The sequence below is a fragment of the Clinocottus analis genome, unplaced genomic scaffold (genome assembly GCF_023055335.1).
Source record: "Clinocottus analis isolate CAN_PGR_092001 unplaced genomic scaffold, fCliAna1.0.p SCAF_2, whole genome shotgun sequence".
Classification (NCBI taxonomy): Eukaryota; Metazoa; Chordata; class Actinopteri; order Perciformes; family Cottidae; genus Clinocottus; species Clinocottus analis.
The window spans coordinates 24,666,800-24,691,932 of NW_027175931.1; the positions used below are offsets into that span (position 1 = coordinate 24,666,800).

The 25,133-nt window shown below is 45.4% G+C and overlaps 2 protein-coding genes across 5 annotated transcripts; both read left to right on the top strand.

Moving 5' to 3' along the window:
- The first annotated feature begins 692 nt into the window (after nucleotides 1–692).
- Nucleotides 693–15,405, top strand: LOC137790202 (sperm flagellar protein 2-like). Of its 4 annotated transcripts, none has more exons than XM_068584191.1 (37): nucleotides 693–860; nucleotides 1,474–1,630; nucleotides 1,721–1,907; nucleotides 2,091–2,228; nucleotides 2,647–2,720; nucleotides 2,825–3,131; nucleotides 3,257–3,445; nucleotides 4,223–4,410; nucleotides 5,274–5,445; nucleotides 5,575–5,797; nucleotides 6,007–6,080; nucleotides 6,295–6,361; nucleotides 6,787–6,827; nucleotides 6,978–7,081; nucleotides 7,257–7,504; nucleotides 7,625–7,700; nucleotides 7,775–7,929; nucleotides 8,141–8,338; nucleotides 8,452–8,567; nucleotides 8,815–8,942; nucleotides 9,327–9,459; nucleotides 9,572–9,703; nucleotides 10,460–10,605; nucleotides 10,719–10,790; nucleotides 10,937–10,985; nucleotides 11,146–11,205; nucleotides 11,305–11,416; nucleotides 11,712–11,850; nucleotides 12,231–12,303; nucleotides 12,392–12,500; nucleotides 12,594–12,700; nucleotides 12,872–13,054; nucleotides 13,358–13,450; nucleotides 13,757–13,927; nucleotides 14,209–14,415; nucleotides 14,890–15,012; nucleotides 15,198–15,405. In XM_068584191.1, the coding sequence occupies exons 3-37, from the start codon at nucleotides 1,839–1,841 to the stop codon at nucleotides 15,246–15,248; spliced, it is 4,527 nt and encodes a 1,508-aa protein (XP_068440292.1). In that variant the 5' UTR covers nucleotides 693–860; nucleotides 1,474–1,630; nucleotides 1,721–1,838; the 3' UTR covers nucleotides 15,249–15,405. The 4 variants fall into 4 exon arrangements, with proteins under 4 accessions (XP_068440292.1, XP_068440289.1, XP_068440290.1 ...); XM_068584188.1 differs by having other exon boundaries at nucleotides 1,740–1,907; XM_068584189.1 differs by having other exon boundaries at nucleotides 1,740–1,907; nucleotides 10,722–10,790.
- Nucleotides 15,406–15,544: 139 nt separating this feature from the next.
- On the top strand, nucleotides 15,545–24,266 carry zmp:0000000529 (WD repeat-containing protein 20). Its single transcript, XM_068584192.1, has 5 exons — nucleotides 15,545–15,816; nucleotides 17,187–17,624; nucleotides 18,776–18,958; nucleotides 19,390–20,799; nucleotides 21,995–24,266. Exons 2-5 carry the CDS (start codon nucleotides 17,226–17,228, stop codon nucleotides 22,040–22,042), a joined length of 2,040 nt encoding a protein of 679 aa, XP_068440293.1. The 5' UTR covers nucleotides 15,545–15,816; nucleotides 17,187–17,225; the 3' UTR covers nucleotides 22,043–24,266.
- Nucleotides 24,267–25,133: the final 867 nt, after the last annotated feature.

Genomic DNA, 25,133 nt, shown 5'->3' on the forward strand with positions numbered 1-25,133 from the left:
ATACATAAAGGATGCGCTGGACTAGAGTTACCAGCATCATAGTGTTCTGTTTTACCAACGGGAAACACCAACTATCTATCTATCTATCTATCTATCTATCTATCTATCTATCTATCTATCTATCTATATCTATATATATATATATGTATATATATATATATATATATATATATATATATATATATATGTACATATATATATATAAATATATATATATATATATATATATATATAAATATATATATATATATATATATATATATATATATATATATATATATATATATATATATATATATAGTTGGTGGTGCTGATGTGTGTCAATTGAGGTTAATGAAGGTAAATTAACCCTGTAGAGACTGTAGTGTATATAAGATGGTATTCATAGACATATCAGTAAATATTTGGCAATGAACATTTTCTCATTAAAGACTTTTCCATTGCTTTGTATAAACGCTGCATTTAAAACACCAACTTGTTGTTGCCAAGTAGATGTTCAATACATCGCTGCAGTGAATTATAGCCCAAACAAAATACCTTGCTGACCTCCACGAGGGCCGCACTGTATTGGCTCTGACGAGCGCGCGCTCATTTCATCCCTGTGGTTATAATGCGGGGCTGGCCCCGCCCCCTCCCACGAGTCCCCCGCTCTTCTCCCCTTGAAGCGCGAGACACTGGCGGGTAACCCCGTTGCCTGGTCACCACGGCAACAGCGCAACAGTGCACCTCCAGGGTTTTCCTGCGCTCAGAATTGATCACATAAAGTCTCATCCTGAGCTGAACTTTGTCGGATCCAGAACGATTTACGGATATACTGTGCAGGAGGCTGAACGAGGAGCTCCGGGTGTCACATGCTGTTGGTAAGTTACCAGCGTTGCTACGCGCTACTTATAGTTAGCTACCTGCTAACTTCGGTATGCTAACTAACGCTTCGTGGTCAGTCACCGTTAGCCGAGTCCAGCGGCACGTGGGCACACGAAAGGGTGAAGGAATTTAGTTTTGGATAAAAAAAGAAAAGATGGGTTTGTACAGACAGACGCGCAATTTAAAAAAAAAAAAAGTACTTTAACATTTGTCAATGTTTTCAGTTTCAAGGTTGTGAATTTATTTATGAAGCACATTTCAGCAACAATTTAAAGAGCTTTACATAAAACACCAAAAGCATCGAGCCAACGCACCACCAACGGACTCCATTCAACTAGAATCCCATGTCATGCATGTTCCTCTTGCAGATCCAACCCTTTGCCAGGGATGTCTCCAGTGGTTCCCTCATTGGGCAGGTTCTGCATAATCAGTTGTAGAATGATTTTAGTATGTTTATGAAGAAAGATTAAGTTGCACTCCCTATTTATCCCTTATCGTTTGTTTGTTTTTTTGCCAAGAAAAATAGCAGACTGTTTTATTCTAATTTAGAGTCTTCAATTTATATATTAAAGTAGATAACACCTTTTCCCTCTGCACCTCCATCTCCAGACTGAAGCAGAGTGTTGCCATGCACCTCTTTCAGCAACTGTACTACCTGCATTAACAGAAGAAGAAGAAGGCAGAAATCAGCAGCACGTTGATGAAAATCATGGAACCTGCAAACAATGTTGGCCCGCACGAAAAAGAGCATGAGATCTACTCTGACGTAAGTTTAATAACAATATGTCAATATCTGTATGTTTAAAGTTCACATTATTAATTCAACACAACGTAAATGTCTATAACAGCATCTTAGTGTCTTTCCTTTGACGTAGCGACTACAGCGAGGGGTAAAAAGTGATGCGCAGCTGAACCTACAGAAAATCTCTCAGCGCAATGAGGAGAAATGCCAGCAACTGAAAGACGGGCGTGTGATGACCCTCATTCAGCAAAAGAGACAACTCAGAGTCCAGTATGAGAAGAGACTGAAGAATATTAAGGAGGTACTGGAGATGTTGGATACGAAAATGCTGTATTGAAATATATTTTCTTGTAGTCATTTAACATGACGTATTTAACATATTGTTTCTCAGTCTCGACTGTCACGCAGCAGTATTTTGGATTTTGGACTTTTCTAAACTGGTAAAACGTTCCTGCTAATGACTGGGGAACTGGTTATGTTGCAGCTGCGTCAGAAGCAGAATGACATCAGGACTTCTAACCAGGCCACCTATGTCCAGGTGCCCAAGCCACCTCCCTCCACTACACAGCTCCACCCTAAGAGGAGGCAACAGCAGCAGCAACGCAGAGAACAAGAAGCGCAGGTGTGATCCAGATTAATTAATGATGTGATAATTCACCAACACACACAGGGGATTTCCATTTCTTACACAGGGACAGAGCGGTTTGTATAGAAGCTGATGCTCACTATAAAGAGGCTCACAGTGAGGTTAGATCTTAAAGTCAATTTTAGATATCTCGGTGCAGGAAATTTTATTTTTTTGTCATTTGATGTTTCCAGGTCTTCTTCATACGTAACAGCTTGGTATTGCTTAGTGTCCATTGATGTTTAAAGAAGGACGTATTCATTTAAAATCAATTTCTCTGCAGAGGTTTTCTCAGATTTTCCTTTAAGGCAATCGTCATGCCTCAAGTTAGACAACAATTAATTTAGTTACAGTTCAATTACTCACAGTAACTTTGTTTGGGTATTGTTGCAATTTCTGTTCATTTTGTATACAGACAGTCCAGACTGAAATAGCCCAGTTTGAGACCAGGAAGAAACTGATTCCTTTTGGTTTAGCTTCCTTATCAAGGTGAGAAAAAAATCTAACATTTACTTTGTTGCCATTTAGTATCCTGTTATATGAATGTATAAAGAAAAAGAAAGAACATGCGATTTAAACCTTTTCTGTTCTAGTGATCAGCCGCCCTGTAGTGGTCAGTCGCCCTCTAGTGGTCAGCCGCCCTCTAGTGATCAGCCGCCCTCTAGTGATCAGCCGCCCTCTAGTGATCAGCCGCCCTCTAGTGATCAGCCGCCCGTTGATGGCATCAGTCAGGGCTTTGAGATCCCTGAAAGTGCTGCAAAGCTGACATCACAATCTCCTAGCAAGTATCTACAGGATATCCGACAGAGGCTGAAGGAGAACGCAGAAGTTTGCGAGCTGAAGGAGAAAAGACAAGACAGATTCCTGGTGGAGCAGCTCAGGGCCCAAGAAGCTCAAGAGGTGCAAGGTTTTAAAAATAAATCGTGCACAACCTACACTTTTTGACTTTACATTCTGTTATTTGGCATTCATAATTTCTAACCCCAAACCAGTCAACTGATCAGCCACCTTTGCCTCACCTGCAGGATTCACAGCAGGAGGAGCAGCTGGTGAAGCGCCTGACAAAACAGACTCAGCAGGAGCAGGTTTTGGCGACACAGCTCCTCCAGATCCGCATGCAGAAGGACGGGTTCGAGAAGAACCGCCTGTTCAGAGAGCAGCAGTACCGGCAGCGGAGAGAGAGGGACTTCCAGGAAGCTCTGGAGAGGGAGGCGGTGAGATAGGATGAAGAAGGAACAGGAAGAAGTCTCTCTATTGCCGCTTTGCATTAGGCTGCATCTGTGATAGCATAGTGTCATAGGGGGAGTTTGGTAGTTTGTAGGTTTTATGAGGAGTGATATTGGGTCTTTAGAGACAGATCTGTTATGTCCTTCATGGGATCACGCCTGTACAGTACATGTAGTTGAAAAGAAGGCAGATACTTGGATACATTGATTCCTAGCAAAGGATACAACCATATGGGTTCAGTGTTTTAATATTCAGCATGTTGTATGTAAGAATGGTCATAGTGTTAATGTCTTGATTTGTCAGGAGGATTATCACACTGTTAGGTCTTGTTTTTGGTGGTTATTTGCCATTTACTCTGAAGAGGGAAATCGTCTTTCTTCTGAGATTATTTAGGAAGAAAATCCTACGATTAAATGTACATGCATATGACAGCGTTGATGGGGTCTTATTGATACTGTGTATTTCAGCACACTAGGAAGCTGTCTTAATTGTTACCTGTTGTTTAACATCAGTTTTTCAGTTATGAAGCAGATAAACAAATATTTCTTCAATCTCCAATATCAGTAACGTTCTAAATCCCAAAAATGTTGTCTGTTAGTTTTTGTCTCCATAATTTCCCACAAAAACACCTCGTTGTGTGTTTCGCACAATTCATATCTCTTTAAGATCTTTAATCTTATTTTATTACTTGCAAACTGTGGTGTTTGGCAGGTGCATGTGTGCCATGCCTTCCCCACTCACTCCATCTTCCTGACCGGGTCTAGGCTCTGGCTCAGCAGGCGAAGTTGGACTGTGCCGAGGAGATCAGAAACGAGCTTGAATCCTGTAACAGGATTGCTGCTGAGCGAGCTCAGGGCAGATTGAAGAAGCACTTTCAGACCTGCAGGAAGATTTTGGATCAGATAGTGGACTTGACCACCAAAGTTGGAGAATATCGACTGGACACTGGGAAGTACGTGACACAATTGCTTTTCATGATACAGAAGAAGAAACATGCACACGGGCAACCTCGAAAGTGACTCTTGGTCGGTCAATTAATGAACATGTGGCAATTCCAAAAAATGTGTTGCAATCGATGTACCAGGAAGGTTCAGCTTTACTTAGCTCAAGACAAGCAAAGGTCAAAACCAGGGGGGAACAATCAGACAAGGGAGACGTGTAGGAAACTGGCAGAGTGTAAATGAAACTGTATAACTATTGAGAGACGCATCAGGGAATGAGCTGCAAGTGAAGGGAATGAGAGGATTGCAGGAGGCAGGAGGGAGTTACAGGGACTGAAATGAAATAAGAGTTAGTGATATGACATAAAACAGAATAGATCAAATAAGCCCTTTCATCTTCTCTACACTTTTTATCTTTTCTTCTTTGGGAAAACATTGAAAAGGGTGTTTCAAGAAAGTATGGAGAAACTGAAATCTGACTGAAAGTCTGTTATGCTGTTTGAAAACAGAAGCGTCGCTTCATTAGCAGTGCTGATTTAGATCGAAGTCAAAAACCTGTGAAAACATCAAATACCAATATTGGAAACATTCAACTGATCAATGGTCTAATAAAATCAAGAGATGTCAACATCCTGACTGCTTCTACTCGTGATCAAATTAATAATCTCCACAGATATGCTAGCCCACACAACCCTGCTCTACACTCACTTTGTAACCTGCTCACTGTTACATGTACATATCAGCTATTCGACCCGTGTTTGGATGAAACACTTTTCTGATCATTTTGAGGCTCAGTTCAGAAAACACTTTGATTTACTGTGAATACACTTGGGCTCATTAAATCTAGCTTTGCCTCGTGTCATTTCATGTGCAGCCTGATTCCAGAGCAGCAGATGAGAGAGTGGAAGGAAGTGCTGTTCAGTGGCCGGCCTCTCTACGAGCCCGTGAAGCGCCAGCAGCCAGGGTTTGAGTCGCCGGCCCCACTGGACCCCGTAGAGCTTGAGAAGCAGGAGTTACTCAAAAACCAGGACTATGAGGAATACGCTGTGAGTTTCAAACACCAGTGCAGTGTTTTTAAAGCATGCCTGTGTGTGTATGTTTGCCCACACCTGGAACTGAGGCGGTCCTGAGTGCTGAAGGTCCTCTTCGCCTGAGCCGTATGTTGTGTTTGTCAGAACATGGTAGGGGAGTGGGCGTGGCCAGAGGAAGCCGGGGAGAGCAAATTGCCTTTGACCACCAACAGCATTCTTGGACATGTTGTCCAGCGACTGAAGAACATTGTTCATCGATCCATCATGGAACCATCGCCGCCCTCATTTCCTCACTTTACCATCAAGGCCTGTGTCCTGGGCAAGTTCTCCTGGGGGAAGACCTCGTACCTGGCCGAGCTGGCTGAAGGTACACAGCATGCGATCACAACACAGACGCCAGCACACACACAGTTACACAACACCTAACTACTGACATGTGGAATAAGATTGGATGGCTTAATTGTTGGTGTGTGTGTGTGTGTGTGTGTGTGTGTGTGTGTGTGTGTGTGTGTGTGTGTGTGTGTGTGTGTGTGTGTGTGTGTGTGTGTGTGTGTGTGTGTGTGTTTCCTGCTTCAGCCTCTGGCACCTATGTCCTATCAGCTGACTCACTGATTGAAGATGCACTGAATGCTTACCACATTGGAGAGGAGGTGAGTCAGATCCAGTAGCACTGTGTTGTAACTTCATTACCATGCCTTTCTTATATAATCTCAGAATATTTTGCTTTAAAATCATTTATCCAGGAATATAAAAATCTCACTAGTTTCCCCTGCCAGCATCACTAGTGTATAAACATTTGGTCGTAGGAGGTCTTCAATGATCTTGAACATTTTTAAAACATATCTTTTTGGACAAAATGTGCAGTTCACAGAGCAGCAGGGAGAGAACGACAGCAAACAACTGCTCTCATCCTCAACATCACTGAAGCCTGGTGGGTTACATTACATGTCACTACATTACATCACATGTCATTTAGCTGACGCTTTTATCCAAAGCGACTTACAATAAGTGCATTCAACAGTGAGTGCAAACTAAGAACAACAAGAATCAAGAGTACAATTTCTTCAATGAAGTCAAACTACAAAGTGCTGTCAGTAAGAGAATCTAAGTGCTGCTAAAGTGCTGCTACTACTGTCTTTATTCAAGATGTAGTCGAAAGAGATGAGTTTTTAGTTTGCGGCGGAAGATGTAGACACTTTCTGCTGTCCTGATGTCAATGAGGTTACTGGAGCAAGATTCTGTTCCATACTATGCGTTACAGTGGCTTGTTTTTTGCTTTTGATGAAAATGCACTGCATACTGAGTATTTCAGTTGTTTGATGCAATACCTGTCACTCATAGTCTCTTTGTTTTTAGATCTTGACACTCAAGAGCAAAGCAGTGACAGCAATGTAAGAGTAAGTGTTCACGATCTTCTGACTCTGATTTGTAAATAACCTGTAATCACTTGATATCACTAACCAACCTTGGTAATAAAACAGTGACATTTGGGATAGTGTAATCATTTGAAACGTTGTCTTTTTACCTGCTTGCATGTGCTTCTGCAGCTGTCTACTCGAGCCATGCAGGGAGCAGCTGCAGACAAAGTGCTGCGGGAGGGCAACGCCATCCCTAACGAGCTGTTGGTGGACATCATGATGGAGGTTATCAGGTAAGCACATAACCTGGATTGCTATGAAATACTTGATATTTATTGAGTCGTTTTATCTCAATGTTACCATCCGCAATTAATTTCACATAATCAGTATTTCAGAAAGATACAAACTGCAAACCCACAATCACTCTCTAGTCTCAACAGTAAGATATATAGTTGTTGTCCTCACTAGGAAGGTTCCAGCTCAGTCAGGTTGGATCTTGGAAGGCTTTCCAATGGACATCACCCAGGCCTGCTTGCTAGAGAAAGCCCTGCGTGGGTCTGTAGAGGAAGGGGATGGCGTCGTGAGCAGCAGGACAGAACTCGCTGCTGATCCTAATCCACCCGAACCCTCCCCCCCCCCGCCTCCTGCACTGGACCTGGCTCTGCTGCTGGACGTCAGCGACGAGTGTGTGACCAGATGGTCGTTCAGTCTTACGGGTCCGTCATACTAGTGCGGGTTCAACGGGATGTGTCTGTGTTCACTCACACATTACGCACATTATTACGTTGACGTAACCAATCAAGTGTTTGTGTGTTTCTCTGGCGCTCTTGGTGCAGAGACAGATGATGATGCTGCTGCTTCAACCTCCCATCCCTCAGACAATGACTTGCATCTGGTGCAGCTTGCACACAGGTAAAAAAAGTCTTACACACTACTGCCACCTCACGACTGTGTGTTGAATATCTGACATCCTTTTCCCCCTGAAGGATCACAGCTTTTCAGGACTTCTGGACAAAAGTAGAGAAATGGTTTGGAGAAAGGCAAAACATTTTGGTCCGTATTGACGCAGATGTGGACGAGGAAGAACTTCACAAAAAGGTGGAGTCGGTCCTGCGGCGCGTTATGAACCAATCACAGGAAGGTAACTGCTTGTTAATTTAGCGTTCAGCAAAAGTCTTGTGTGTTTTTTTTAATTCATTTATCGTGCTATAAGATTAAGTTAGAAGAAATGTTTTGTTCTAATCCCACGCTGATCATGAGATTCTCTATGTTTCTTTGTTAAATGATGTACAGTACACAATTTGTCCTGCCTGAAAGAAACGCAATGACTTTACGATATGTTGCCTCATCAGCTCTGGCCGTTCCTCCTGGTGACAATGAAGTGTTGGACAGTGGGAAGGCTCCTGACTCCTGTTCAGCTACACCTACACCTGCAGACAAAGCTCAGGGCCTCACAAACGAAGCACACGCAGAGTCCGATATCAGCCTTGATAAAGAAAATGCCCAAAGTGAGAAGTCACTGTCCAACTCCATCACAGACTCTGCAGGAGGTGGCTTCAGTATCAGTCTCTGGATCAAACATTTCAAACTATACCTGCTGTTGATGAACACGATGTGTAAGACATGTTTGTACTTACTAACTTTTATTCTGGCTAATCAATAGGGAAGGGGTCAACTTCCTCATTGACCAATGAGGACTCTCAGGGAGTCCCACCGAAGTCTTCCTCTCCCTGCCCAGGTTCATCCAGCTGGGTCTACGTGGATGAACCCCTTCCTCCGGTAGGATGCAACTCTTTTTTCTATCTTTGTTTGAGTTGAAAGACCTTCAGATGAACTCTCTGGGGGTTTCCACTAACATGATTCAGCTGGTGGAGATGTGGTTCCCAACCTGTGTTGACCTTAAGAACCTGTTAGTGAAAATAGATGTCATGTGATCTGTTTTTCTATAACACTATGTCTTGTTTGGTTTCATCGTCCTCTATCCAATGCTTGGTTCATCTTTCCCCCTCCCCATCTCTATCTGCAGGAGCTGCCAGAGTCTCTGTGCTCCCTTTGGGACACGATGGAAGAGTCTTACGTGAACAACGTAAAGACGGCGATGCATCAGCTGCGCTCACAACAAACTGCGATTCAACTTCACCTGTTGAAAATCAGGTATTCTGCTAGAGCTTTGAAGCTGTGTGAACATGGTATATTTAAACCTCCGATGAGGAACTTTCATTTTGTGTGGAGTTTGCCAAAGGACAAAGGCAGTAGTGTTTCTAGGCATCAGAATCCCTTTAGAAAACCTCTCAATTTCATGGAGCTGATTCTGACATGATGCATAAATCCCTTCACCACTTTGCCATGCACCTTTTGCAGAGCACGACAATTTGTTTTAGTTACAATCAATTATCCTTTTACTACAAGATTGGGTCATGCACATTTACAGCTGCTGTATTAGCCTCTGCATACAGGTATCTTTGGATACAACCATAAGGTTAAGAGGACATTCACGGTAATGAAACTAATATTACATGTATCACTATGTATCTGTAGCGAGGACCATTACCTGGGGCGTCCAGACTTGATGCAGGAGTTAGTGCCTTGTTGGCAGAAGGACTTCAACAGCATCCCTGATGACAACAGAGAAGACGAGGATACCAAAGCAGAGCTCCATCTGAGGCTGGACGTGAGAACAATTTGTAATATGATACGATGCCAATATTCTTTCACTGATCATGCTAATCCGCTTCAAAGAATTAAAGTACAAAATATATGGGGATGTTTTGATATGTGTACAGGAACTGTGCAAATGTCTGTGGGACATGAGTGACGAGCAAAAGGAGGAGGATGAGATAGAGAGGGCGAAGCTCGACGACTGGTTGGAGGAACACACCGCCGTCCTCCTCAACCACCACGCTGCACTCATGAAGGTCACTGTTCACTTCCTGTGTCACCATTTCACGGAATAAGCTTTTTTTTTTGTCATCCATAAGCTGGAGCTGTAGACCTCAGCAGTAGCGTGGATGCTCTGCATGCCAGGCTGTCATGGAGGAGGGCGGATGAAAGACCGCATGCAGACTTATTCTGTTCTTAAATCATTCCTCACAGAAACCCCTCAGTTTGTCTTGACAGCTATCACTTGCAAATGAGAGACATGGTTATAATAACAGCAGACACTAAGTGGTCACTTTACTCTTCCTCTTCCCAAAAGCAATGCACTTAAGAAAACAGTAAAGTACAGAGCCATTGCACACGGGAATGAGCTCCCTCATTTCTGACTAACAAGAAATAAATGTGTTTTCAGAAGGAAACTTAAGCAATAATCAGAAAGGAAATTAGAGTAGATTAGGTTATTACTTTGGGTACATTGTCTATTTATTATTTAACTTTTTTTATTTCTACTTTACTTTATTATTTTACTTTGGGTGTAAATGTTGTTTCTAAGTCTGTTTTTGTTAACATTGATCAGCTGTATTGCATTTCATGATTTGCATTGAGCTGCTGGTCCTGGACCCCAGAAGAATATCTGCGCTGTAGACTAATTGGGATCCTTAATGAACAAACGAACCTCGTACCTTCTCCAGTGCTTCTTGTTGTCGCTGTGTCTCACGCGGCCTGTGTGTCTTCTACGCTTATCTTCAGTTTGACTTGCTAAACCATGATGTTGGATTGTTTGTGTTGTCCAGGTAGAGTTGGACCGTTTCCAGGACACGTTCCGTCTTCTCAAGGTCTACTACTTGGGCAGTTACGGAGAGGTTCTGCCTGCGCTTCCCTCCAAGTTGGGTTCTAACCCCCTGCTGCGCCTCACAGACGTTATGCACCAGGACGAGAGGCAGGAACTCGATTTTAATAGCAACCCAACTACGTTGCGACGAGATAATTAAACAAAATTGTAAATAGTTTCCAGATAATGAGTGTGCAGAGTGAAAGATGTGTTTGCTCCAGCAGCACTGAGCCAGCGGGCAGAAGTGAGGCTCATCAGATGGACGACGGTGAGGACGAGAGCAAAACTAAACCGTAAGGGAAAAACTGTACGAGCAGTTTCTACAGCCTGTTTGAAGATTAAATAGAAGTTGTCATTTCCTCATAGTCCAAATGCTCCCCAGCACAAACACATACTCACACATAAACAAGGTCGTCCTCTGCTCTCCTTTCCTCCGCAGACATCCGGACTCCCAGGCGGAAAACCGGGTTCAGTCTGAATCTGTCCAGGTCGTTTGGGCATTCTTAATGAATTTTAATGGAGTTAAATGTGTAATTGTACCTCAAGACAAAAGAAAAACAAAACCACCACCACTTCAGGAACATTTTATTGATGATATGCTGATACGCTCGTCAGATATATTGACTCTTTTTTTATTGTAAACTCCAGCTCCCCCACGAGAAACTGACCTCTGAGTATGAGGAGGCACTCACAGCAATCAGACAACTGGTAATGCTCTGAGTGTGAGAGTTTGCATGAGCATAGTACGGAGGTAAATCTACATTTATATATATATATTTTTATTGTATGGGTTAAATATGTGTATAGGTGTCAGCAGAAGCCCACCAGGGAGAGACAAACGAGCAGGAGGAGAGGACTGATAATCAAGAAGTCACAGACAAAATACATAAAGAATATGCAGCCGCACTGGATCATGAGGGTATACACACACACACACACACACACACACACACACACACACACACACACACACACACACACACACACACACACACACACACACACACACACACACACACACAGATTCAGTAGTTTCTTTATGTCACAATATGTTCAGTCATCATATGGATGTGTTGTCAATATTCAAAGTGGCGCTATTTTCTAAGAACTGTGCCACATTAAATACATATCACGTTTATCCATGTTTGTATCTTTATACGCAAAACGTATATATGTGTGTGTGTGTGTGGTGTGTGCGTGTTTGTGTTTTCCAGGGAATGTATCACAGGCGCGTATTGCGCTGGTGAAAGGTCATGGTCTGGTGTCGGTGCAGTCGCTGCAGAGCAGAGCTGCACAGACATTAAGTCTCATGAAGACGTGGTCAGAAGCTCAGTATCTCTCAGACATGAAGAGGTATGGTGAGGGCTCGGGGTCATGTGTGGTTCCTATAGTGTGTCTCACTTGAATGTGAATGAAGCTGCCACAGTGGAGCACTGCACGTTGTGCTTTTATGAGTGCTGTTGTGTTGTTAGTGTGTGGTGAGTGCTTTCTGTATTTTATCTCCATGTCATGTCACAATGCTACAAATGTGTGTGTGTGTGTGTGTGTGTGTGTGTATTTGAGCCCCCAGATTCAAACTGTTGGACAAGCAGTGTTAAGATAACGACCTGGAAAGACTTCTAAATTAGTGACAGCCTTACAGTGCTCTTGCGGAAACTATTACTGAGGAACATTAAAAAAAGCAACATTGCAGACATGCATGACATGTTATCTGCACCTCTCCTTCTCTCTAGTATTGAACGACTGTCACACGTGGTCGGCCACCACATAGAGGCGTGTGCTAAGTTGCAGTATGAGCTGCTGGTGGTAACAACTTTATCATTGTATTAATATCTTGCGAGCGCAGTCTGTTGTACTTCACTCCTCCCATTTTAAGATTCTCTAACTTCTCCAGGACGGTACTGACTTCTACTTGAGTGCAGAGTGCCCGGCCACCAGGTCTACGCCGACCGCCTTTCAGCTTGAGTCACTGCACCGACAGCTGTGCATCGCGGCTCCATCAGGTGAATACAGACGAGTTGCAATGCCTTTGGGTCTATGAATCCTGCTCACCAGCTATCCAACAATGATCTTTTTCCTTCCTCTCTGACTTTCAGGCCTCATGTCCAGTTTGCATTTCCGTAATTTGCTGATGGATATCATCTCTGTGAATATGGGCAGAAACCCCTTGCCCGAGCCCTGGATGAACAAGAATGAAACACAGGTGCTCTTCAATACTTGCATTCCTGCTACTCAAAGCACAAGTAGAGTAATGATTTATTTTGTCTTCGCTTCAAAGCACTATATTCGGCTCGGAAGACAGTTTTCATGAACAATTTCAGTCAAATGACCGTTACAAAAAAAACATAATTGCCCTTTTCTCTTCTGTCCGCAGCTGTTGGAGATGGTATCCCTGATGACCGATGCCTATGAGTTGATAGACTGGCGTCGGTTTCTGCTGAGTGCTGCCCTCCCTTGGCCGTTTCCCTCGTTATCACAGCTGCTGGTCGTGCTCCAGCGTTTCCAGGCAGCAGATACTGGAGCCACAGGCTTTGTTACCGAGGCCCAGTACCGACAGGTCTCTATGCAGACAACCCTCAGACCAACACCATGTGTTCTGATTCTCTGGTCAGACACTCAAACTGTGTTTTAAATCACAAAAAAGTCCAACTTTGAATATACTTTTATCTTTATATTATGTATCCACTTTCACACGCCCTTTATGCACTGAAATCCTCTTTCTACAAGCAGGCCTGGGTTCAAGTCAACGCGACAGCACAGCTAGTTTTTATTGTACACTCTATACAGTATGAAGTGAAAACTGTAGCTTCCTGAACATAAACACACGCTGAAGTTTCCCCTCCTGACTGCTTTCTCACAGACACAGTTGTGGTCTGGCATTGAGAGTGTCCAGCTCGTCCCAGAAGACCCTTCTAAACCTCGGCCTCATGACCGCCTGGCTCACCTACACAAGGTCACTCAATTTAAACTTTCATTCCTCCTGACATTATTTAAAAGGCATAACAACAATTGAACAAAGACATAAGAGACATGAAAGAACATCACAATGCTTTATTACTATAAGAGTTTTCAATTAAATGTTTTTGTAGAACAGAAATTAATTAAAAATATATACAGGACACTGAGATCATAATTCAATGCTCTTTGTTCTAAACCTCGAAGGGCTCAAACATCTTATGTCGACTGTTCATCCACATGAACTGCAAGTAGTTAATTCAATATATTAGCAGTAACTTTTGCCACTGTTCTCCCTTCTCAGTTCTTTTTCCAGTTGTTTGTGGACCCCTATTTCTTCCCCCCTCGACTGGACTACGTGTACATGCTGCAGCACTTTGCGGCCGACCCAAAGCCCAGGCAGGGCTTCATCAGAGCGCTCAGTGTCGTGCTGGGTCAACATCTCCTGCAGTCCTCCCCGGGCCATCTGGTCAAGGTGAGTCAAGTAATCTAAAGAAAAGGTGAAAGAAACTTCACTTCCTCATCTTCTGTCATCAAAAACACGATAACGTTCTGGCACCAATGTCTTCAGATGGTTCTGAGCTAAACAAGAAAACATTTTGCCAAAAGACTTTTTCCAGTAGTCGGTCATTCGTTTCTGGAATGAAATGAATGTGAGTGTTGGTGTTGTAACACAATGTTGGTGTTGTAACACAATCTATTGCACATCAGCAGGGGAGCAGTTGTCATCAATATGACAACGTGTTGTCTGTACAGTCTTTGCCCAGAATAGACAAGCTCAGCTCCTCAGGACTCGATGGGGACCACAAGGAAGAAGACTTTCCGTGCGCATGCAGCGGCTCGTTGGGGGACAAGGAGGTGTCCATCTCTACTCTCCTTGCTGTCACCTGCCACAAAGTCACCCGGCTGAGAGACGGCAGCCCTCTTCCTCCAGGCTGCCTGAGTCGGGAGGAGCACGCTGAGGTAAAGCCTGTGAAGGTGAAAAATGAAGGAAATACATCACTAAAAAGGGTTGAATTCACGAAGGAAATAAATCGTTGACTAAATGTAGTAAACGTGTACGATTTCATTTTCAGTTCAGCATAATAAATTTGTCCAAGGTTTTGCCTTCATTTTTTACACTAATGTGCGTATAAAGGCATGGCCTTTCTTTTCTTTAAGCTTCAAAATGCAACTAATATGGATGATCTGTACGGGCTTGTGCGGGATTCATGATTTAAAAGGTTACTTCCCAGACTTGTATTACATCAGTGGGTGTTTTACAGGCACAGTGGGGGACAATCCATCAGTGAACAGTCCACACTTCATTTGCTTAACTATATTTCATGATGGGGGTAAAATAAATCAGAGAAAGCACCCTTGAACCTCCCCAGTATATCATACAATCCAAGCAGAATTATTAACCACATTATAATAACAATCTCTACTGGCCTCTAGCAACTGGTGCGTGTGTTCGGAGAGCTGGGCTACAGGCCTGAGGACTGCGCCCCCTTCTCTGCTCTCGCTCAGCATCCTTTCATCCAGGGCCTGATGGAGACCTCCACGCAGTACCAGCTTGTAGTGAGTCTCTGGCTCGTCTGTTTGTTTTTCTTCTTCTTGATCCCTGCAACAAGTAGGACACGTGTCCCCGATGCTGCAGTCAGTCACATATGTTTATGATCCAAACTGTTCACCATCACATGCATTAACGTTAACAAACCTACACAAAGATTCACCTTTATCTCTCATCTCTCTCTCTCCCTCAGAACATCCATGAACTGCTACTGGCCAATCAGGATGAGGTCCCTGAAGGATAGTATAACTACAAGTGTGCTCATTACTTAAAGTGCTGACATGTACGGCTCTCTTCAGTGTTGGATACATCCACATAGCAGCACGTCGTCTATAACCGATGACGGTTTAACGACACCATAATTGAAATGACAACAATAAAATCAGGGATGGCAGGATTGACCCCTTTTACTTTTTTTCTGACTCACTCAAGCAGTTTTTCTGACTTGTTCTTCGAATGACCTCCCTGACACAGAAAAGCATCACAATGAGCACATTGTGCATAAATGCGTGCCGTTACGTTTGTGACACAGTCTCGGTACATTGAAGAAGGACTTGTTCTTGTCTGGATTCAACTCCCCTGTTGCACCAGTTACTCACTGCTTTACCTTTGTCACTGTATTCAAAGGGCAAACTTTCTTTTAAAAAACTAAAAACAATTCACGTAGCAAGGTTTTTATTGCAGTTTATTTTGGAATCGGAGGACTATTTCCAGAGAACTTTGGCTGCAGCTCATAACAACATGGAGATTGTATTTTGGATGTTTTGGGTTCTGGAGCTTCCAGTAACGGATCCTGACCGTCCGTCTGATTGGTGAGTACTGGAGAAGTGATGGTTCAAGCGCCCTGTGCTTGTAGCAGTAGAACCATTCATTGTGAGTATTTAATCAGAAATATATGAAGAATACAGAATAACACATACATTTAAACAATAGAGAAAGTGCAACAATGAAAAGTATGTGTGAAAGTGTATGAAGTGAAGTTTAACGAGTTGGTGAAGGAAATTTGCTCCAGTACGTTTATAAAATGCAAATTCACGTCTTATGTTGCAAACAGCAAGCCATATTGTGAGATTTTAATGAACCCTGAGGTCAGAGCGTAGAACCCTGAGAGCGTAGAACCCTGAGAGCGTAGAACCCTGAGGTCATAGAACCCTGAGAGCGTAGAACCCTGAGAGCATAAAACCCTGAGATCATAGAATCATGAGGTCATAGAACCCTGAGGTCATAGAACCCTGAGATCATAGAACCCTGAGGTCATAGAACCCTGAGGTCATAGAACCCTGAGGTCATAGAACCCTGAGGTCATAGAACCCTGAGATCATAGAACCCTGAGATCATAGAACCCTCAGATCATAGAACCCTCAGATCATAGAACCCTGAGGTCATAGAACCCTGAGGTCATAGAACCCTGAGAGCATAGAACCCTGAGATCATAGAACCATGAGGTCATAGAACCCTGAGGTCATAGAACCCTGAGAGCGTAGAACCCTGAGGTCATGGAACCCTGAGGTCATAGAACCCTCAGATCATAGAACCCTGAGATCATAGAACCCTCAGATCATAGAACCCTGAGATCATAGAACCCTCAGATCATAGAACCCTGAGAGCGTAGAACCCTGAGGTCACAGAACCCTGAGGTCACAGAACCCTGAGGTCACAGAACCCTGAGGTCATAGAACCCTGAGGTCAGAGTGGTTTAATAACCACAGAGAACGTCTCTAACCACATCGCTCGTGAATTTAAAGCTGCAGGACACTTCAGTCAAATTATTTTTTCCAACATGAAGGTTTTTCAAAACGTGTTGGTTGGCAGGCTTTACTTGAAGTAAGAGAAGCTGTGTATGTTGTATCGTGAGTATTATTCACTATGGCCGTCAGTGGGAGCGCGCGCACCGCCAGTAGCAGCAGTCGCCGCGTCACGTGCACGTACTTTACGCACACTGGATGGACGGAGGCAGACCCGGTGGAAGATGCTGCTGACACCGGCTCAGAAGGGCTTCCTCCCGGGGTCCATTTACCGGGGAGCAGCGCTATGGTCGCCGGTAGTGGTGTGAAATGCACTTGCGCAGACCGGGTGCTCGGGTCGCGCCTCGCTGATCTCGGTTGTTTGGCTTCTCCTCTCCCGTTTTTATTCTAGAAGGCTACTTTTATTATTTTGATTTCATTGTTGCGATTATTTCCAGGTCACAATCTGTTTCCTGTGCGGCTTGTTTGCACTAAAAATGGCCGGAGATGGCGGCGCTCTGAAGGATATCAATGAGATTAAATCCCAGTTCCGGACCAGAGAGGGTTTCTACAAGCTGCTCACCCTCTCGGACTCGCAGCAGCGGGGCGGGCTGCCGCGGGGTCCGTCATCCGGAGCCACGCTGGGCCCCGGGGCTGGACCCGGTCCGATACCGGGCGGAGGGGTCGGGCTGCTGCAGGGGCCCGGGGCCGCCGCTGCTGCTGCCGCCTCCTCTTCCTCCAACGCCGCGGCCAACTCCTCTCCAGCGGGCTTCCTGCCGCCGGTCCGGGTCTCTATGGTCAAGCTGCAGCCCGAAGACCCGGGCGAGGAGTCGGAGCGGGTGTGCTTCAACATCGGCCGGGAGCTGTACTTCTACACGTACACTAACATCAAGAAGGTGAGCCCGCACTCCTCCTCCTCCTCTTCCTCCTCCGGTGAAGCCGGGATGACAGACAGGATGGGGACGGTTAGCTTAGCCTAGCCTGCTCTGCTGTTTTGATGCTGTTAGCTTATTTTTGTATTTGTTTTAAATTCAAGCGGAGGCTTCTCGACTGCTCGTGCTGCACATATTTCATTTGTAATGCGACGTGATCCTTTTTTAGGTTTTCTTTGTGAACGGTGCATCATGCAGACGGAAGCAGCCTCTGACTCCTCCATTCATAAAGGCTGTTTATGCTCTCTGCTGCTTTCTGAATCCCCAAATCACACAGTTTGTATTCATGGTAAACGCACTCGTGCTGATGAGGGGCTTTGCAAGATGAGTCAGTTCCCAGCAGATCCTGTTGATAAAAGGTTTGAACCTCCTGCCACAGATGCATGATGTGTGTCTGAATATCTGTAGAGAGGAGGGTGTGGAGCTGGACTGTGACAGACTCGTTCTCCTCTTTTAATGAGTAATTCCTGTTTCTTTGGTCGCTCCATTAATCCTTGTAGTTCCTGTATATTTTAAAGATTTTTCACCAAGTTGCTGGTTCACCATTTATTATCGAAATAGGAAATAATTCAGTAAATTTATGCCTACTTAATAACGTTATTACATTTTATTTTACAAAGAATGACTTCCACGAACCTTCAGAGATCAGGTGTGACCTTTCAGCGTGCTGAGGTTTGTCAGTCGGCCGCCATGTTGCTTTCTGGTGACAGAAACATCAGCGTGTCTGAATCTTGCTTGATGGTTTTTAAATGCAGACACACACGAGCAGCTCACCAAACAAATCCTTTGCTCTTCGTTCAGATGCCGAAACCTGATCTCAATGGGGCTTTTTCCTCCTTTAGGCTTGATCATCTGCAGAAACAGAAATGAGCAAACGATAAATGGACCCGTCAATGTAAAATTCTTTGTCAGCAGATGTTCGTGACTGTGATCAATTGTTTCAGTGAGGATTTATTCAAATGAATCCTGTGGAACAAATGAACCACTTTTTTTATGAAGACCTCTGAAAATCACTGAACCTCTTGTGAATCGCCACAAGCTGTTTTTGTTGTTTTTGTTGTTTTTTTGCTGTTGCGTCGTGGTTCTCCTCCTTCTCCTTTCCTTCTCGCCTGCAGGCCGTAGACCTCAGCAAGCCCATAGACAAGAGGATCTACAAGGGGACTCAGCCGACATGTCACGACTTCAACCAGTACTCCGCCACGGCGGAGAGCGTCGCCCTCATCGTGGGGTTCTCGGCCGGACAGGTCCAGTACCTCGACCCAATCAAGAAGGAAACCAGTAAACTCTTCAATGAGGAGGTACTGTGATGCCTCCTCATCCCCTCTGAGTCGTCCAAGGGGCTCGCAGCAGTCGTGGCGGTTGTTAAAGCTGGCCACGATACAACAGCAGCCATTTGTGTTTCCTGTATTGAATTGATCTGATTTGGCGTAGTGAGGATGCTGCGCCCCCTACACTCTCTCTCGCGGGAATGTCTCTAATGAGATTCCCAATTCAATTTAAGAGATATGGGGGTGCATGATGGCATGCAGAACGACTTTGTGCTGGTTCTTCTCGATCCTTCTGCTCCTCTCAATAGTTTATTTAAAGTGTTGACATCAAAGCACAATCAAATCAAAGATTTTGCAGTATCATAATTTTTACGGTTCTCTCCCCATTCCTCCCTCATTTCATCACCTCCTCCATCGTTACTTCTCTCCATTCTTTCCTCCACCTCCTTCCTATTTTCCAGAGGTTGATAGACAAATCCAAGGTGACGTGTCTCAAATGGCTCCCCAAGTCCGAGAACCTGTTCCTGGCCTCGCACGCCAGCGGCCACCTCTACCTCTACAACGTGGACCACCCGTGTGGCACCGCCGCCCCCCAGTACTCGCTGCTGCGGCAGGGAGAGGGCTTCGCCGTCTACGCCTGCAAGACCAAGACGCCGCGCAACCCGTTGCTGCGGTGGGCCGTAGGCGACGGAGGCCTCAACGAGTTTGCGTTCTCCCCGGACGGCGTGCACGTGGCGTGCGTGGGCCAGGACGGCTGCCTGCGCGTCTTCCACTTTGACTCGATGGAGCTGCAGGGGGTGATGAAGAGCTACTTCGGCGGCCTGCTGTGCGTGTCGTGGAGCCCCGACGGAAAGTATCTTGCCACGGGCGGAGAGGACGACCTGGTCACCGTCTGGTCGTTTGCCGAGAGCCGCGTGGTCGCGAGAGGTCACGGCCACAAGTCCTGGGTCAACGTGGTGGCGTTCGACCCCTTCACGACTTCCCTGGAAGACGAGGAGCCGATGGAGCTCAGCGGCAGCGAGGAGGACCTCCACCAGGGGGCGCCGAATAACGCCATGCACTTTGGCCGGGTCCGAACAAGCAGCACGTTGTCGCGTCTGTCTCGGCACAGCTCGAAAGGCGGCGGTTCGGCGGCGGTCACGTACCGGTTTGGCTCGGTGGGGCAGGACACCCAGTTTTGTCTGTGGGACCTGACGGATGACGTGTTGTACCCACGCTTGCCGCTTTCCCGCGCCTTCACTAACACTTTTGGACCATCGCTGACCAACTCTGGCAGCGGGGGGGTCAACAGCACCTCAGTTGTTGGAGGAAGTGGAACGGTGGAGGGGCACCACCACCCGCCGAACACCAACTCCGGCGCCACTAACCCCCCAACGCTGCCCTTACCACTTCCTCGCTCTCTCTCCCGCTCCAACTCTCTGCCCCACCCTGCCGTGGCAAACGTCTCCAAGGGCCAAAGTGCCACGGAGAGCGGCGGGGGAGGCGGAGGAGGCGGGGGGAGCGCCGTCGGCGGGAACGCCACGCCGTTCAGCATCGGCCGCTTCGCCACACTGTCGCTCCAGGAGCGCAAGTCTGACAAGTCCGGCTGCAGCAGCGGGGTGGAGAAGGAGCACAAGCGGTACCACAGCCTGGGCAACATCAGCAAGAGCAACGACAAGATCAACGTGGCGCCGAGGAGCAACCGGCTGGACGCCGCCAAGGTCCTGGGCACCACGCTCTGCCCGCGCATGTACGAGGTGCCGCTGCTGGAGCCGCTGGTCTGCAAGAAGATCGCGCACGAGAGGCTGACTGTCCTGGTGTTCATGGACGACTGCATCATCACGGCGTGCCAGGAGGGTCTCATCTGCACCTGGGCGCGGCCGGGGAAGGCCGTAAGTCTCCCATCCACTGCATGACGCCCAGGAGGGGTGGAGGGTGATGGCTTTATCCTCTCCGTCAGGAGATAATGAGATCGGTCGTGTGTGTCGGTGACTGTGAGTGGGTGACTGTGCACCTGTGTGTCTGTCCGCAGCTAATCTCACAACCAGCATAATATTTGGGCTGCTGAGTTACGGCTCCGTGCTCGAGGACCTCTCGTTTCTCACTTTCTTGTCGATCAGAATGTGTTCCGTGCTCTCGACTAAATTAACGAGTATCATTTACCAGCAGACGCTGAAGTATCACGAGCCGCGGTTTCACAGCTCCCTCACTTGTCTACAAATGATCGCAGCAAATTTACAAACAGGAGTTATTTGGATAAACTGACCACATATTTGGAATATAAATAGTCACCTTTTCTCCTGAAAATATTAAGACTGACAGCTGTTCTCAAGGCATCTGGGCGCATATATTATTGAGCTGAGGCTCATGTTTTCTCAGCAACCCTTTTATGGAAACTGATCAGATTAGGACTTCTTTGCAAACATTTTATTTGGTCTATAAAAATGTATAAATCAATGCTGACCTGTGAGTCTTTTGGTACCAGAAGGCATGATATTAACTACTGAAAAAACGTTGCCCTTGGCCGCTCATATGGATTTTTCCGATTCTGAATTCAGTCGCAGTTGCAGAGACATACGTGAAATACACTTTTTAAAAATGATAAAATAGCTATAACTTGGTGATTCTGTTTAGGGCCAGCAGAGAAGGCTTAGCAGACCCTGACACCCGCCATATATATATATATATATATATATATATATATATATATATATATATATATATATATATATATATATATATATATATATATATATATGGAGAGAAGCAGCTGCTCGCCATATATATATATATATATATATATGGAGAGAAGCAGCTGCTCGCCAGAATAAAACGTTTGCATTGTACTTTTTTGCAAACCTCGGATACGTTGAATCTCCACGCGTCTTAAACAAAATCGTTTCCATATCAGCTTTTCTACATACTTGTTCTGTTGAATATGATTTTATAGTCAAGTATTTTTTTCATTGCAGGTGAGGTTTGTTTTGAGTTGGACTGCAGGAGACTCAACAGTCTCCTCCTGGACAGAAAGAGCTCCACAGATTGTCATCCATGTCTGACTTTCCTTCATGTTTTGTCTCTGGTCAGAACCTGACGGCGCAGAACGGGAACTCTCCGAGCGGCACGGTGGTATAGCTGGAGGAGAAGCCCCCACGTCCTCTACACCCATCCTCAAGTATTACATTCGGAGCCAACAACGAGAGGCCGTGCCCTTCCTCCCTCTGCAGCATTACAGCGTCAGCGAGACCCTCCGTCTCCTGCCGGCCACAGCCCCATAGCCTTCTGGTTTCAGTCTCAGGGCGGCGAGCGCGGGGAAACACTTCCTGAATCCAACACTAGCAGATTGAGGAAGTCTTCAGGTGGACTTCAGAAGTTACCGAGCAGACTTGGGAACAGCAAAGCAAAGATGCTAGCTAGCATAAAAGCTAGTTGGCCATTAGCTCAGCTTAGACTGCTGGTAGCTAGCGCGACATGGACAAAAGTATGTGGACACTTCTGAGATTTTCATACTTTGGGTAACGCCCCTTTGTTCTGGTGGTCTCGACTACAACTGAACACAATTATGTCTTGAACAACTGTGTTCTCCCATCGAAGCGTTTAGGGGTTTCCAATAGTTTCTGTAAATGGCCCCTTCGACTGTGCTTAAAGAAATGCTTCTCCTCGTGTCTGGTGGAAGAACCTGACCGACCTGCACAGACTTCAAGCCCATTTCAAACACTTGAAGCCGGACTGAGAGCCGGACCCGGTCCTCTTGCCCCTCCGTCACGCTCCTGTGTGACGCTCAGGTGTCCACATACCTTTGGCCATATCGTGGGTTTAGAACATACCACATGGGAACTATTTTGTCCCAAATTCTAAATAATCATTGTTCTTGTGAGCAACATTTTGATCCACTATTATTTGTAAATAATCAGCTTTGCAAATTAATAGATGATTATTTTTTTCTAAGACAAAACGCCCGACTAAAAATAATGACATGGTGTTGTGGTTAAACAGGTGGAGCCTCCACCCTTCAGCTCCACCTGTCCAGTATGACGCTCAAAGGAACGATGGAGGTTTGCTTCACCGCTTGGTATTTACACGATGAAGTCCTGATGAAAATAATAATACATTTTATTTGTACAGAGCTTTTATGGTACGCGGAGGCACTTTACACGCTAAAGCATAGCAACAGGAACGATAAAAGCAATAAGACACAAAACTATTCTGAGAGTAGAAACTCAATCGCGCTGCGTTGATAATTAAAACAATGACCTTCAAAAGCAGATAAGTGGGTTTGAATGCAGTTCTGAAAGAAGTGCTGGGGAGTACACTGCTTCAGGGAGAGTTTCCCACCTCGTGCCACTGTGGAGGTTTACATTGACCCCCCCCCCCCCCCCCCCCCGACAGACGGCATCCAGCACACAGATGAGCGTCTGCAGCCTGAAGGAGCGAGCGGCGCCGTCCAACCCGCCCAAAGACACTACAACAGCCACGGCCATTGTATCCATGTTATTTATTTTATCACAAAACTGTGCAGTTATTTATAATGTAAATACTCTATAAATAGATCAAAAGGACAAACACGCGTTTGGGAACAATGACTTCACGGCAAGGAAGCGAAGACCGGCCAACGGGAAAGATGGAGAATATTAATATATGAAGATCCTTCTATTGTACATAGCAACCACAGCTAAGAAAAACACAAACATGAATGTCAGCAGTTTGAGGGAACTTGAAGATGTCAATGTGTTTTCATTTCGTGCGATCACTTTCCTCCGGTTGGTCCAGCGTGACCTTTCTGGACCAGACCCGAGTGCAGCAGAGAGGCCGCGAGCTGGATCCCAGTTCACAGGCCTGATCATACACTTCCCTGGACATCGTGTGTGTGTGCGTGTGTGCGCGTGTGCGTGTGTGTGTGTGTATGCGCGCGCGCGTGTGTACAAAACGGCATCGAACAAACACACACTTGCACATTCCGAACATTAAAACTGCTCCACACACACGTGCACACACTCCTGTAACACACACACACACACGTGGTGTAGCGTCACACACTGCATCTTCACCCCTGTTGCACCTCAATGGCCTCTTGCGAGAGTTTGCACATCCGGTCCATCGCGATGTCGTCTGGTCTGAGCGCTGCACTCTTCACTGGAGAGATGCTGCAGAGGAAACACCTGCTGCGTCAAGATCCATCACTTCTTTATTTCCTCTTTTTCTGGATTATTATTAAAGTCATTCTCACGTTATTTAAGTAACAACTGTTGGAGGCGAACAACACCTGTGTTTTTGTTTTAACATATTTTGGGCTGTCTGTCATAATCATGCCGATTTGTGATGGAAAGGTAAAATAAAGAAAAAACAAAGTGTTCTTTTATAGGTTTTGCAGTTTTGTTAGTTTTTGCTGAGGTTGGTGGTGCAGACGCTGATTTTGAGGCTTGATGCTCATCACAGGCTCCATTTTGTGTTTCATTCCCTGTTCCCTGAGGTTGTGTTCTTCTGCTGCCTTCACTGGAAGCCGCCGGGCCGGAGGCTACGAGCGGCTCCTGTTTACGTTTTCTGCCATGCTAGTAACGTCTGTCGGCCATTTTGTATAGACATTTGTGATTCCCAGAGGATGAACCCTGTTATTAAACAAATGCCTAATGATGTCCCTGACGGTCTCAGCTAGCAAATGCTAGCATGCTAACATGCTTAACTGGGATGGCGAACATGGTAAACATTAGCATTTAGCTCAAAGAGCCACACAGAGCCGCTAGCGCAGGTGTTCACCTGTCCTCTTGTCTGTTTCCCTGAGGATATGTTCATGAATATGTTCAAGAATATGTTCTTGGATATGTTCATGAATATGTTCCTATATATGTTCAAGAATATGTTCATGAATATGTTCTTGAATATGTTCATGAATATGTTCTTGAATATGTTCAAGAATATGTTCTTGGATATGTTCTTGAATATGTTCTTGGATATGTTCATGAATATGTTCTTGTGATGAACACGACATCAGACCTTTTGGATCCGTGGGACCAGCTCAAAACCAGAACTGTGAATACATGGTCAGTGTTCCACACGTCCTCCAGCATGAAAGTTTCATTTCATTGGATTTATATCGCGACGGACTCGTAAATCTGAGGAGCAGACTTGAAAACAAAGCGTATGAATAACTGGTTTGGAACCAGTTGGAATTCAAAACCCTCGCTGATAATCAACACACCTGCACGCAGAGTCACTTCTGACCTCTCAG